General features: G+C 32.5%; 1 protein-coding gene across 1 annotated transcript; it reads right to left on the bottom strand.

The window, feature by feature from the left end:
• Nucleotides 5,455–13,862, bottom strand: LOC105165309 (sulfate transporter 3.1-like). The gene is made up of 12 exons (XM_011084281.2): nt 13,395–13,862; nt 13,081–13,288; nt 12,648–12,819; nt 10,953–11,018; nt 9,917–10,030; nt 8,754–8,870; nt 7,315–7,441; nt 6,737–7,023; nt 6,424–6,614; nt 6,219–6,304; nt 6,057–6,133; nt 5,455–5,936 (listed from the first exon to the last, which is right to left on the bottom strand). The coding sequence occupies exons 1-12, from the start codon at nt 13,744–13,746 to the stop codon at nt 5,742–5,744; spliced, it is 1,992 nt and encodes a 663-aa protein (XP_011082583.1). The 5' UTR covers nt 13,747–13,862; the 3' UTR covers nt 5,455–5,741.

Here is a 14,307-nt window from a genome sequence, read left to right as displayed (position 1 = left end):
AATTATTTTCAATTTAAGGACTCATTTGTAATTTTTTAAATAACATGAAAGCGTTTGTAATTATGTCAAATTTTAGAAAATGTAGCTGTAATATACTCTTTCTCTTATTATCATTGCATCCTTTCATATTTTTATTCTCCAGCTGTCTTAAAATTATGAAAAAACATAATGTATTTTCATCAAATACGTGGTGTATACAAGTCGAAGAAAGCATAGAAAGTAACCAAAAACAAAAAAAAATCGAGAATTTTACTACATAGATGAAGACATCTTGTGAATATTGCACAAAACTAACAATCCTAAAACCTCCAAGAATTAGTATGTAGAATGCAACATGCACCCGTACTACAATTAACAGACAAATATGATCTTCATGATATACATCAAAGAAACAGACATACGTATGTACATTGTCTTTATGAATAATACAAGAAAAATAAGGTGCAAATCGAAATAATTAAATCCGGCAGGACCACGGAAAAGACGTGTCTACGATCACCAGATGTTCCACAGATTTTTTGTATCAACGTTTTCAAAAAGCGGCAAACAGTATGGTATTTTATTTATGATCAACTCCACACCATTTGATTGCAACACTAAATATCAGTTTCATGAATTAAACCTAACCTACCTCAGGTGTATCGAACCCTCAAAATCGAGTGGTTTTTGGTCCAGGCACTATGTTGTTCCAACAAATTTATCTATTTTTCATAATAATTGATTATATATATATATATATATAATTTAAGGATAATTACACTCTCCTTTCTTGAACTTTGATGTAATATTATGCAAGCCCATGTGATTTGAAAATTATATTTAGTATACTTAAGATTTGCTTCAGTCTAACAAATAAGTTTCTCATTTAAGTCACTAAATTTATTTATTAACAAAAAAAATCAGATGACAAAAGTACCTCCGTCCCTTGCAGCCTTAAATATCGATTTTGTTCAGATTTTTTCTAATACCAACAAATTCAACGAATTTTGATAACAAAGAGACTTATTATTAAGTAAAAATAAATTTCACGGGTATTAAATATAATTTTTCAAACTATAAGAGAGAAAAGAAGAATGTTCCTATAATTTATGATGTATGTATGAGGCTGAAAAGAGGCCTCTTTTGAATAAATTAACTGAGTTAGACATGCATATCGAAACGTATTTATTTAGGACATATCATTAAATATAATTTTATCATCATTAGAATACTTAAATTGTATAGTTCCACAGTCTTTAAAACAATATGTATGGTCCTTACTAATTAAAAAATTCTAAAAGTTTTACGACAACAATTTATTGAAAAATATTAGATAAGAATTTACTTATCTATTGCAAGAATATTCATTAATTTTCATATTTTCCTATATTACTATAATTCATATCTGATGTAATTATGTATGTCTTTTTTTTTTTTTTTTGGGACAAATTTACTGAAAAAAATTGAAAAAGAACAAACATTAATATAATGAAAAATAGAAGTAGGTGCGAGAAGGGGACAAAGCAGGGGCAGCCCAGCCTTCGATAAAAGTTCTGGTCCTTTCTCAACAGTAAAAACATTAATTAATGTAAAGAATTCACGGGGCCTGTAAGAGGAGACAATTATTAGGACAGAGTGGCATCAGATTTGAGTATAAAATCTATTGTCTCATGCACTTTTGGTGGAATAGGATAATATTGTTATGACATGCACTACAATCAATTAATTTATAAACAAAAGCCAAATTGTACACAAACAATTGTTTAATATAGATCGCCTTGTTCTGGAATGTACTAGAAGTGGTGACATAATATTTATATATTCTAAGGATAGTCTATTAGTGGAATGTGTTAGAATATACTCCATCTCCTTTGGCCCTCTATCTTAATTTTATAATCTCTGTTTGACTCTGAAAGAATATTGTGGAAATTAGCAAAAAGAAACTGCAATGGGAGAGAGGAAGTCATGGATTTTTAATAAAATATATTCTGTTATTGATCTCAAATACCAAGCTTTTTTTAGTAGCAACTATTCTTGTCTAACTCCATTACTAATGTAAAAATCTATAAGCTGACGTGTACCAAGACGATCTATGAAAGGAAGAATAAAATGAATAATTATACGAACAAAAGCGTGTAAGCAAAAACGTAAGACCAACAAGCACAATTTCAGCTTCAGCTGGATTTGTATTAACTTTGCAACAACCATCACCATTCTAACCCCCCACCCCCAACCCAAGTTGGATTAGGGAAGAAGCTCACCAAGCCCAACTTGCCAACTGTGGAAGCAAACACAGCGCCAGAAAGAACCTTTGGGAACATATCGACGAGCTGATCCGCACAACGAATCTGGGGATGGATCAATGAACCCATGCTCAAAGACATCATATGTAATATGACAATCTATTTCCAAGTGTTTGGTATGTTCGTGGAACATGGGGTTGGCCGTAATGTGAAGGGTCGCCTTGTTATCACAAAATAATGGAATCAACAACTAAACATCCACCCCAAAATCTTAAAGTAAGTGTGAGATCCACTTTCATTCACAAATTAGAGCACCCATGCTCCGACATTTGGCTTTCGCTGTTGAATGGGAAACACTGGACTGCTTCTTGGTCTTCCAAGAGATAAGAGAGGATTCGAGAAATACACAATACCTTGTGACTGATCTCCTAATATTGTACAAGTTGCCCAATCAGCGTTGTAGAAGCCAATGAGCTGGAATGTGTTACTGGAAGGAAACAAAAGTCCTTTAGAGGGATAACCCTTCAAGTAACAGATGACATGGAAAGCAACAAACCAATGTAGCTCACACGGATGCTGCAAATATTGACTCAACTGCTGAAGAAAATGAGAAGTGTCAGACGAGTAAAATTGAGATAGAGTAAACTAACTATCAAGCATATAATGGAATCCGGATTAAGGAGTAAAGCCCCACAGTCAATGCCTAACTTAACACCCTATGGTAGAGGGGTAGTAATGGACTTTACTCATGTCAAACCTATATTGTCCACAATGTCTTTAACATACTTGGTTTAGATACATAAGTGGTTATTTCACGTTGAACTGCAGGTGGATGAGGGGTTTTGATTTGGAATCTGTAGTAAGAGGGATTGAGGGTAGAGGACATGAAGAAGACGTGGGAGATATAGGAATACTGGACTGATAGGGAAAACTTTGTTCTTGGAAAGTTATATTCCTAGATATATGAGTGGAATGTCACTGTAAATCGTAGAGTTTATAGGCTTTTTGATTTGGAGCATGGCCAATTAAGATACATTGTTTGGAGATCAAACAATATTTATTTGGACCAACAACCGTGGAATAGCGAAGACATCCAAACACCCTAAGGTGATCATATGTAGGCTGGTAACCATGAAGAAGCTCAAAAGGAGTTTTCTAGTTGAGTTAATGAGATGTAATTCAATTTATTAGGTAAGTTGCTGTAAGAATAGAGTCACTCCAAAATTATCTGGAAGTGAAACTTGGAACATCAAAGCTCCAGTGACATCAAGAAGGTGCCTATGTTTTCTCTCCACCTTACTATTTTGTTCGGGTATATATGTCTAGGTCTTTTGATGGTGATAAGATCGCATTTTGTGCCTATTTCATGTGATATTTTGACCTCTTTTGTTACCAAAATACTCCAAATTAAATATTATTTTGCAACATTAGTCTACTAAGAAAAAATGGAACGGAAAATGAAAAAAAGAATCAAAATGAAAATTTGGACAAGACTCAAACTCGATTTCTGGCAAGAATTTAGAGCTGCTTGGACTACCTTTTGATGAATGAGGAGTTTAACTAGGATAATAATTTTATTTCCATTAGTTTTTTAGTTCAAATACGAATCTACCTTTTAATCCCAATAGAATTAAGAATCTAGTTAGTATATATATGTGATGTAATTCACTTTAAGAGTCTCTTTTGAACTCTTGAGAATTTCAGATCTTGAATTCTCGTCTCTCTATTTCTCTACGTTTTTATAATATTTTCTTACTTTGCTTTTCATGCGCTCTTTCATGAGCATATCTTCTACTTTTATTCATATTGGTATATGTGTTGTTTTATGTGCTTTTATTATAAATAATCTAATTTATTAATGATAGGTACCGTTATTCATTGTCAAGAATATTTGCCTAGCCAATTAAACTTGTAAATTTGTAATTGTTTTTCTAGTTCAATAACTAGTAGTAACATACATAATTGATTATGTAGAAGTTTTCGATTATGTTGTGGGGAATGCACAATCTAACTTAAATAAATCCTCGTAGGAATTTATTGGTTAGAATTGTGCATTTTTGGTTCTTACTGCTGTCGGTAAATTAAATATTAAGGACGTTCGCAAGGTTGTTTACTGATTAGGAATTTAGTCAATGGACGTTCCTTGACTATCCACAAGATAAGAAAAGGTGAAGTCGTACCAATGGCCATAACCAATTTATCTATCATGAATAATTGTTATCTTTGCATTTATGATCAACCGTGAAATTAAGCATGATTTTGTCTTTAACTGGAATACTTTTCTCTTCTATTTACCTCTTCTAATTTTATTAGCTCTTTCGTTTAATTTAGTTTTTATTTTTATTCTTCTTCACAATCAAAAACCCCCTAATTATTTTTATTTTGAAGGAATTAATTTAAAACTAATCCCTGTGAATTCGACCCTACTCACACTTCTATAAAAGTCTTCGTAATAATTATTTTTGGTGGATTTGACACTCATAAGATGGATTATCCCAAGTATATGAAACATAGATTGCATTTGATGGCTTAAAAAGTTGAGAGCCCATTGTCTAAAGGAACATTTTTAACTTTGACATTAAATTGAGTGAAGACCATAATAAAGAAACTAGATAGAAAGTTACAAGCTTGGGATTGATGTTTCATCAAGTAGATCCAAGTGGCCTTGCTAAAGTCATCAACGATAGTAAGAACATAGGAAAATCCAGAGATAATGTTGTTGGTAAGGTCTCCAAATATCAATATGAATGAGTTCAAATATAGTTGAGGCATGAGATGTCACTTAAGGGAAAAATGTTGTCTTGTTTGTTTAGCTAGTGGACAAACAATACAAGCAATATGATCAGCTTCAGATGATAAAGGAATAGAAGAGACATGTTTTACTGCTTGCATAGAGAGTGTCCAAGGCGCATGTGCCACACTTTATTATGACATAAAGTATTGGAGGAAACAACAAAAGATAAATCTACTAAAGATGCCTTAGAAATGATAGATTCAGTAAAAGATGAAGGATTCAAAATGTATAAGCTTGAAGAGGTCTCCCTATAGCAATAGATCTTTTAGTCACTTGATCCTAACAAAATGGAGTGTGACTCATCAAACTTCAATAAATGAGGTTTATTGTAATTTCGATATCTATATTGTATAAAACAAAATATCTTTTTTCTCATATAAATGGGCATTATGACGCCGCAACACCAATTTTATTATTATGCTAATAATACTCCTAAGTTGTGGAGCAATAACAAAAGCTAATTGCTATAACAAACCCGAATGTTCAAATGATGAAGCAATCCATTTTTCTTGTTGACTTTTGAAGCCAGAGGATACACAAAAATACGCAAGTACCAAACATTAATTCTACGTAGTTATATTATTTTGGACTTTGGAGCTAGGTATGTTAATAGTTACCTCCGAGCTTTTAGTCTCATGACCCCATCGACTCGCTGTAATAAATATATAGTACATGCACGAATGCCGTAAACACTCTAATGGTAACTGCCTAAATATATATATAGCTCAAACAATGTTGTTCGAATACTTTTCTGATTGATCGTCAGCCGTGCTCTTTGGCTTGCAAGAATGAAGCATGTAGTTGCATGCTCCGACAGCCTCTCCCACTGTCAAAAAGAGCCATTCTTGGCCGAGTGTTTCTAGGAACTTCGACTTGTTTAGCTTCTTCATCACCTCAGCACCCGGATTGGCCAACGCTAGCTGCTCGTTGGAGACGAAAAAACGGATGATCAGTAACCTTGTGAAGCCCATCAAGACTATATATATATGGTTTAGTTTCTGAATTTAGACAGTGAATCATAGAAGTGAACAATAACAAACCTTAAACCCTCTTCGGTCAACGATCTTCTTAACCTCGTCAAGCATGCTGATCCCACTTGTATCAATGTTTCCAACCGCTGCATGCAGTTGATTGATTAATCAGCATATGTAATAGTTTTGATCAAAATTGTATGCTTTTTCGGTTGTTCGTTGATCACTCACCGCTCATGTCAAGTATAACATACTGCAGACCCGTGTCTCCTGATGCTTTTAACTTGTCTTCCTCATCATCAATCCATCTTGAGATCCTGAATTGAATGATAAGGGTAAGAAAATTGACAACAACTGTATTTCGATTATTAATGATAAGAGAACAAAGGAATTTATGATCCTACATTTTAGCATGTAATTGACTGTTCGAGGTTACCTTTCTCTCAAGTAGTTTGAATTAGCAAAGTAAATGGGAGCGTCAATCTCAAGAATCAGAAGTCCAGGAACATTGTTCGCGTTCTGATACTGATCAACGCTTCTGTAAACCTTGGAGTCAGGGATGTTGCCAAGAACCAGTGTCCTTGGCCTTGCAACAAAGAGTAGTACCCTCATAATAGATAATCCGATCTGCATACGATAGTTTTCAATTTCAAATCATGTTGTATTTTTTCTTTTTTATTTACCTTGTGCACGTCACGTGTATAGAATCTTGAATGAGAAATTATATTTGTGGTTAATTAGGTACTCACCGCCAAGACTAGGCCAACTTCGATGTTGGCAAAGACGACGCCGATGTAGGCACTCATGCAGACGACAAAGTCGAATTTGTCGACGTGCCAGAGATGGATGGCTGCTTCATAGTCTATGAGGCTGAGCATCGCAGCTATAATGATGGAGGAGAGCACCACGAGGGGCGTGTAATAAAACAATGGAGTTAGAAACAACAACGTTATCATCACTGCAAATGCCATCACTATGTTAGAAACTGCCGTTTTGCACCCTGCGTTGAAGTTCACCGCTGATCGCGAAAATGGCCCTGATCACAAATTACAATCATCAATTGTAATATTCTACACAAATAAATAAATATACACGGGATATGTGATATAAGCAACCATCCCACAATATTGATTGTAGGGTAGAAGTTTGAGCGGCTTATAAGTCCCAAATACTCTTCTCCCTAGTAAGATGACTTTTCAGGGCAAAATTATGAGACACATACGAAATTAGAGTGAATAATATTTCACGGAACGAGACCTCAATCGAATCGCAATCCACATTAGTAAAGGAATGAAATTTTGAAGAGCAATATGTAAGTAGTAGGCACCTGCAGTGAGGTAACAAGAAGTGCAAGAACCAGCAATGTTCATCATTCCAAAAGCGATCATCTCTTTGTTGCCATCAATGTGGTAATTCTTGAACATCGCAAAGCTTCTGCCTACAGCTATTCCTTCCTGTCCACACATGTACACATCAATCACTAATGATATTGCGTTCGTTTATGCTTATAATTTTTTTAAATAAAATAAATAATACAATTTTTATACACGTAATGTTTATATATTAAGTGAAAGAGAAAGTGTAATAAGCCCTCGTCAGAAACAAGATTATGCAGCTTGGAAGCAAAACCAACCTATTATCACTAAAAGAAATAACTATTGTCTACAATTTTAATATCAATGAGCACTGTTAAATAAAATCCATGCAAAAATATAGATTTTTCATCAAGAAAAAGTTATTTACCATGACAAATGTTTTAGCCACCCTCACAGATACCACAACCAACAATCGTTGTATGGTCATTGTCAATGACTATTTACTATGACTATTTTATTTTTAACTATGACAATTAACCACAATTAAGTTTATATTTTTTTTGTGTTGTATTGAACAATAATGTGTCATCGTGGGAGGACGATTTTGCTGTTCTTAGTTGATGAAAATAAGATACTTTGGATTTTGGATATTGCTAATTAAGAAAATTTTGAAAAAGAACATTTAGGGGTCTTTATTCTAATTTGAAGTGAATATTTGTACAGAATATCAATATCATCATATGGCTAGTCTCTTAAACTTCTTTGGTTAAATATTTATTGATTTTAGTTTAGTTCAGGAATAATAAAATTTAATAATAATGACAAAAATAAATTACAATGAATTTGTTTGAAATTTATCATACTTATAAATATTTTTAATAAAATTATGTAATTTTTGAATAAAAATTTAAAAATGTCCACTTTGCCTTTACCTTTCTTTATAATTTGAAAGTCTGTAAAAAAAAAAGCTGATAGGTGAAATTTCCTCCTTATCCTTTTAGTCCATTAAACTCTTTTAAGAAAAATAAAAAATATGTAAAATTATAATTAGTCAGTTCACTCAAGAAATTGTTGAAAATCCAATATAGACTAACAGAATGAGATAGTTGTTGGATGCACGCACATTAAAGTCATGGGGTAATGATAATTTTCTAAACTATGAGGAGTATCTATAATAATGTCAAATTACATGAAAGCTCGTTGTAATTTACTATAAAAATCATGTATTTGAATTTAATTATGGTGTGGGGCTCTTGTAAATAATATTAATGATTAATTAATCTATTCATTAATATAATTATTAATGTTTGAAATTTATGATATTATACAAATATATATATACATAGAGAGAGAGAGAAAGGGATTGGTCCCAAAAGAAACTATATGATGAGACCATAAACTTTGAAAATTTGGAAATTTGGAAGAGGAGAAAGGACAGAAAAATACTTACAGCCAGAGCAATAATGCCGGTGACAATGCCAGTTTTGATTGCTGCTGTCAGATAGCGCGAATCAAAGTTGAGATCCATTATTGATGCTGGATTTATCCCTTTCTTTAGCTCTCCGATCTGCAAAGCTTTTTACTTTTAGGCCTCATCGGTTAATGTTCCAACCACAATAGCATCATGTAAGAACAACAACCACCTGTCGGAGCATAACGCCAAATCCACAACCCATCCCTACCTTCTTTTCCCTCTCTCTTCTTTGTCAGTTCAAGATTGAAAATTTTGAATTTTTTCAATCCACTTTACAACTTCACTTAATTTACACAACGTTCCGGGTTTTGAGAGTCCCGGAGAGAAGTTATTTTTTGTTAACATATAATGGGATAAGTTACATTTACCCGTAATTTATATAAATTATGTTGTTTTATAGAAATTAACCGTAATAGTAAAAAAAAAATAGGGATTGTTTGTGTAATTATGCTGTTATTTTTCAAGAGTGTATCTGTAATTTTCTAAAAAAATAGGGATGATTTGTGTAAATAATTTTGACGTTTCTGATGGTTGTATGTATAATTTTTCAAAAGATATTAACGATTTGGTGTAAATAGACAATATACAGGAGGATGTAGACTTAATTATTCCAAAAGTAATTCTACTCACATGAGCCAAATTTCTTATCAAGTCTAGCTACAACTCGAAAAATTCCAAGAAACATTCAATCTATTTTTATTTTTTTTTATGATGTAGGTTTTTACGACCAACAATTACAATAGTTGCTAAGAAAAGTACACATCTAATGATCCAAGAGTGAAATGGATTTATTAACCTGGAATAGCCTCAGAAATGAAGACACCGTTGGAAAAGGGCAGAAATGTTCAATCAGAAAAATGATCCATTCATTTTTATTCTTAGCCTGATCTATACCCCAAAATATCGATTACCCATTATCATGAAAACCTCTTAGGATACAGACCAAGGAACATGGATCTGTACATTTTCCGACATATAAGACCAATCATAAATGTCCCGAAATATCATTTTCTAGTGTGAACAAAAGGGTATATATAGCAATGTATTTACCTTCCCTAGTACATTATTAATGGTGGTGCATTTGAAAACAAACAAAAAGGGTAGAAACAGAAGAGTAGGTAGAGGGGGATATGACTGACCACTTGGACACCATGCTTTTCAGCATGTGTGAAGTAAACCAGAAGACTTCCCAGTATCACTGATGTCAATGGCGCCATTGCTGATATCCAGAACAGCTTTGCCTTCTTTTTGCTCTGTATACCAATAACAATAAATAAATATATAATTATTTAATTACGAATAATTAAACTCAAATACGAATTTCAAATGTTGCAATTGGAATATATATATATATATATATATACTTATGGTCTTACATTTTATTAGTAATTTGTGGGGATTTATTATTTATAATGGACTAATTATTATAAATAATTTTATTAATTAATTAATACATTAGTATATATAATAATATCTAGCACCTCTATTGTTAAAAAAATGGGTTTTGATGAATTAAGTTTTGTTTGTAGGGCCTTTCAGAAGTCGTGGATTCTCAGAAAAGCGTGCTTAATTAACTTGTAGCCTGTTGCCTTTCTGTGGTAAAATTGAGGACAGGCGCTCATATCTCTCAATGGTACGCCTTCCAACACATACATATACATATAACAGTCCACATATATATATATATATATATATTGAAGTAGTTCTAGCAGATTTAATTAAATTTAATTTTTAATTTATCTATAAAAGAAAATACTTCTTGAAAAATGAAACAAAAAAACTTAAAATATGAAAAAAAATTCAATTTACCCCAATGATATGATAAATGAGCAAAAGAACCACTGTGAAAAACAAAATAGCGAATCACTCTTGAAAAATTAAGCAAATTACCCTTCATTTTTTGAAACAGAGGGAGAATTTGCTATTTGTTTTTTACAGAGTATTTGCTCATTTCACATATCATATCATAAGACATTTAACCCCTTGTAATATATAAGTAGTACTCAAAATATATTTATAGTAAAGTAATATTATAGTGTGAAAATTTTTATTCAAATCAGATTTTGTCGAATCAAATCAATTACATAATAAATTGCACTTAACCTGTAATTAATTGTTTTTCTTAAACTGTACTATCAAACTCCATTGGAATGAAAATTTACTGTGATGACTTACAAAGTATCTGGCGAGCAGGAGGTAGAAAAGGAAAACACATCCCAGCACAGCACTCTCCCATCTCCACTGCGCATATCATCAATACACTAAGTAAACGCCATTACAAAATGTTATATCCACAGCCGTAGGCAAAAATGCGACAAAGGGTTAATTTAATCCCCCCAAGTAACGATTTTGGACCACCTACGTACTATTAATTTATACTTATAGAGGAGCAGTATCAACCTTAATTAATGCTTGGTGAATACGTATTTAATTAAATTTTAACAGTCGTCGATCGTTTTCAAGGATATGACGTCCAAATTGGGAGTCAGTGTGGGCCAAATTGTAAATATTGGAGCAATAGTACGTAAAAGTAGGGCCACTTGCACGAGCTTCCAAGTTCTATGGCACTAGAAAAAATTTAATTATTTCATACATTATAAATCAATCACTACAATTTAAAAATTAGGGAAAATTATAACGACATCCCCTGAGATATATTATAATTACGAATACATTTTCATTATTTGAAAAATTACTAATACCCCTTGATTTTGACGGTTATCTAATAATTGACCCAATCCATTAGTTTTTTTTATCTATTTTTATGATGAACTAACTAAAATATCCTTGTGTATTAAAAATTATAATTTTATTTATTTTTTTAAAAAATATATTTTTATTGACTAAGTTGATTATTTTTTTAAAATTTTTCCATCTATCCCATTTGATTTTTTTATAATTAAGTTTTTAATTTTTTTTAAAAAAATAAAAAAATACAACAAGGTCAAAGTTGATAATTTCATAACTCCATCCAATTAGGGGATATTTATAATTTTCCAAACAATGAGGAGGTATTTGTAATTATGTCAAACATCAGGAAGGGTCGTTGTAATTTAACCTAAAAATTATAATAAATCAATACTATCAACCATGGGTAAATAAGATTGGTATGGAAACTTAAATTTTTAACCATGGTTAATCAACATTCGCTATGATTTTTGTCTGTGGCCGAAATATTTACTATAGCAAATATTTTGGCCTCGTTTACAGAAACAACGGTTAATAGTCGTTGAACAACCATGATTAATTAGTATTCACCATGATTTTTTACTTTAACAATGATAATTAACCATAACAAAAAGTCATATTTCATTGGTATCATCTCATGTGTTTTATGTTAATTAATTGAAATTAGGAAGTAGTTAATTAAGATTTAAGAATTGAATGGTTGATAATATATAGTAGCAAGGATGAGATAATTAGGACACTGACCTCCCAAATTTGGCTGCCAAATTAACATTTCGTTAACTCCTAATTAATTCCAGTTTCTTATTTCTAGAGCTTTTCTTGGAACCACGACATGTTTTAGTGGCTCAACTTCAATTCCCATTTTCTATTACTCTAAACTCATCTTATAATTTTTTTTATACATAAAAAATTATCTTATAATATATAAATTATATGAATTATACTGTTTCTCGATATTAATTAAAAAATAGAAGCAATATTAATTTTATTAAAGGATAAAATTGTCAAACTATGTGATTAATCAATTAAATCCGAGTATTTATATATAAATAAATAATCTTTATCCACTCATAGTCTTTTTCTAGACTTTAATTGTTCTCGTTCTGCAGTTACATTAATGGGAAATATTGCATGGGAAAATTAATTAAGGGGGACGAGCGAGAAATAATAATTAATAAATACCTGATGAATTTGAGTGAAAACAGAACGCATAAATAATATCATATCAGTTGCATGGGTAAAATGGTCAAGTCCAAATATGCCTTTGAGCTGTTGGAGGCACACCACCGTAGCTGCTCCCCCCATGAACCCTACTATCGTTGCATGCGACAGAAAATCCACGATAAACCCTAGCCTGCATTTTTATTTTTTTTAATAAATTTAAATTCAGGAATCATATATATATATATATATATCTTATTATTAAAAAATATTATTATTATTTTATTTTTAAATGAAATGGTTAATTATTTTTTCATTTAGCAAACTTAAATTGGTGCATCTATCGTGTGATTGGTGGACAGTTTAGATTAAATGATCAATTACATTATAAGTATATCACGCTTATTTTTAGATTAATTTGATTTAATCAAACTTAATCCAGGTAAGAATGAACCTGAAAATACCCAACGCAGCTTCGAAAAGCCCCGCAAAGAGTGTAGCCGTGAAAGCCAGATGGAGATAGAGTTTAGGGTCGTCGTTCGCATTCACCACCTGGCCTAACATGGAACCCGTCAGCAACGATCCAACCGCCACCGTCCCCACTGCCAAATCTCTCGAGCTCCCCATCAAGGCGTAAACCAACGGAGGAACAAAGCTCGAATCTAATAAATCAATTAAACAAAATAAGAATTTATATATATAAATAATAATTAATAAAATATTAATTATCGGAAATTTAAGTATATATATATATGTATTTGTACTCACAAAGGCCAAGAATTGGCGGCAAGTTTGCGAGCTTGGCATAACTAATCCCCTGTGGGATGGCCAAGCTGGCTATGGTGATCCCGGCAATGAGGTCGGCTTTAAAGAACTGCAGCGTGTAACGAGGGCCCCACTCCAGGATGGGAAAAAGGTACTGCAACCCGAGTACGAGCTTCTTCCTCGGCGACTGGTTCTTGAATTGCCGGAGTGGGTCGTCCGGGAAGAACGTCTCCTTCAGCGTGTTCTTCAGCGACTTCACGAACGGCTGCGGCGGAGGGATGGCCACGCGGTGGCTCGCGGCGGCGTGCGAGTTGTAATCGTTGGACCATGGATACGTATAATCGGCGTTGCCCATTTCCAGGCAGTTCAATATATATATATATATATGTCTGGGCTAGGAAATATATATAATTAGTTGTATATATGTTGATGAAATGCGAGTAATTAACAAGGTTATGTGGGTAATGTAAGAATGTGTTAGGTGCGGTGCGCCTGTCGCTGTGCCTGTGGGGCCAACACACAACACACACACACATGTATATTGTGGTTATTACCTCCTTTTGTTTCCAGTTTCGGGGAATTATCTCTTAGGTTTCAGTATAAGAAGAATTTGGAGGTGAAAATAGACCTGTCCATGTGCCGACAATATCCATACTCATAATTATTACAATAGCTAATTCTTGGATTCGGACCTAAGACTAATTTTTATATTAGATTTTAAAATATGCAGAATTGCATTAATTCATTTTAAGAAACTTTATTATTTGATTTCGATGTAAACTTTTTAGAGGATTTATTTTTTCAAACTTATTATAAAAAAACAACACAAAAATTAATAAGTAACACTCAGATTGAACTTAATTATTTTGGGTATAATACAGCCTAAACGATATTTTACACATAAGTTCTAAATATG

This window comes from Sesamum indicum, linkage group LG6 (genome assembly GCF_000512975.1).
Source record: "Sesamum indicum cultivar Zhongzhi No. 13 linkage group LG6, S_indicum_v1.0, whole genome shotgun sequence".
NCBI classification, from domain to species: domain Eukaryota; kingdom Viridiplantae; phylum Streptophyta; class Magnoliopsida; order Lamiales; family Pedaliaceae; genus Sesamum; species Sesamum indicum.
The sequence above is the reverse complement of the archived record's forward strand: the minus strand, read 5'-3'. Positions and strand labels throughout refer to the sequence as shown.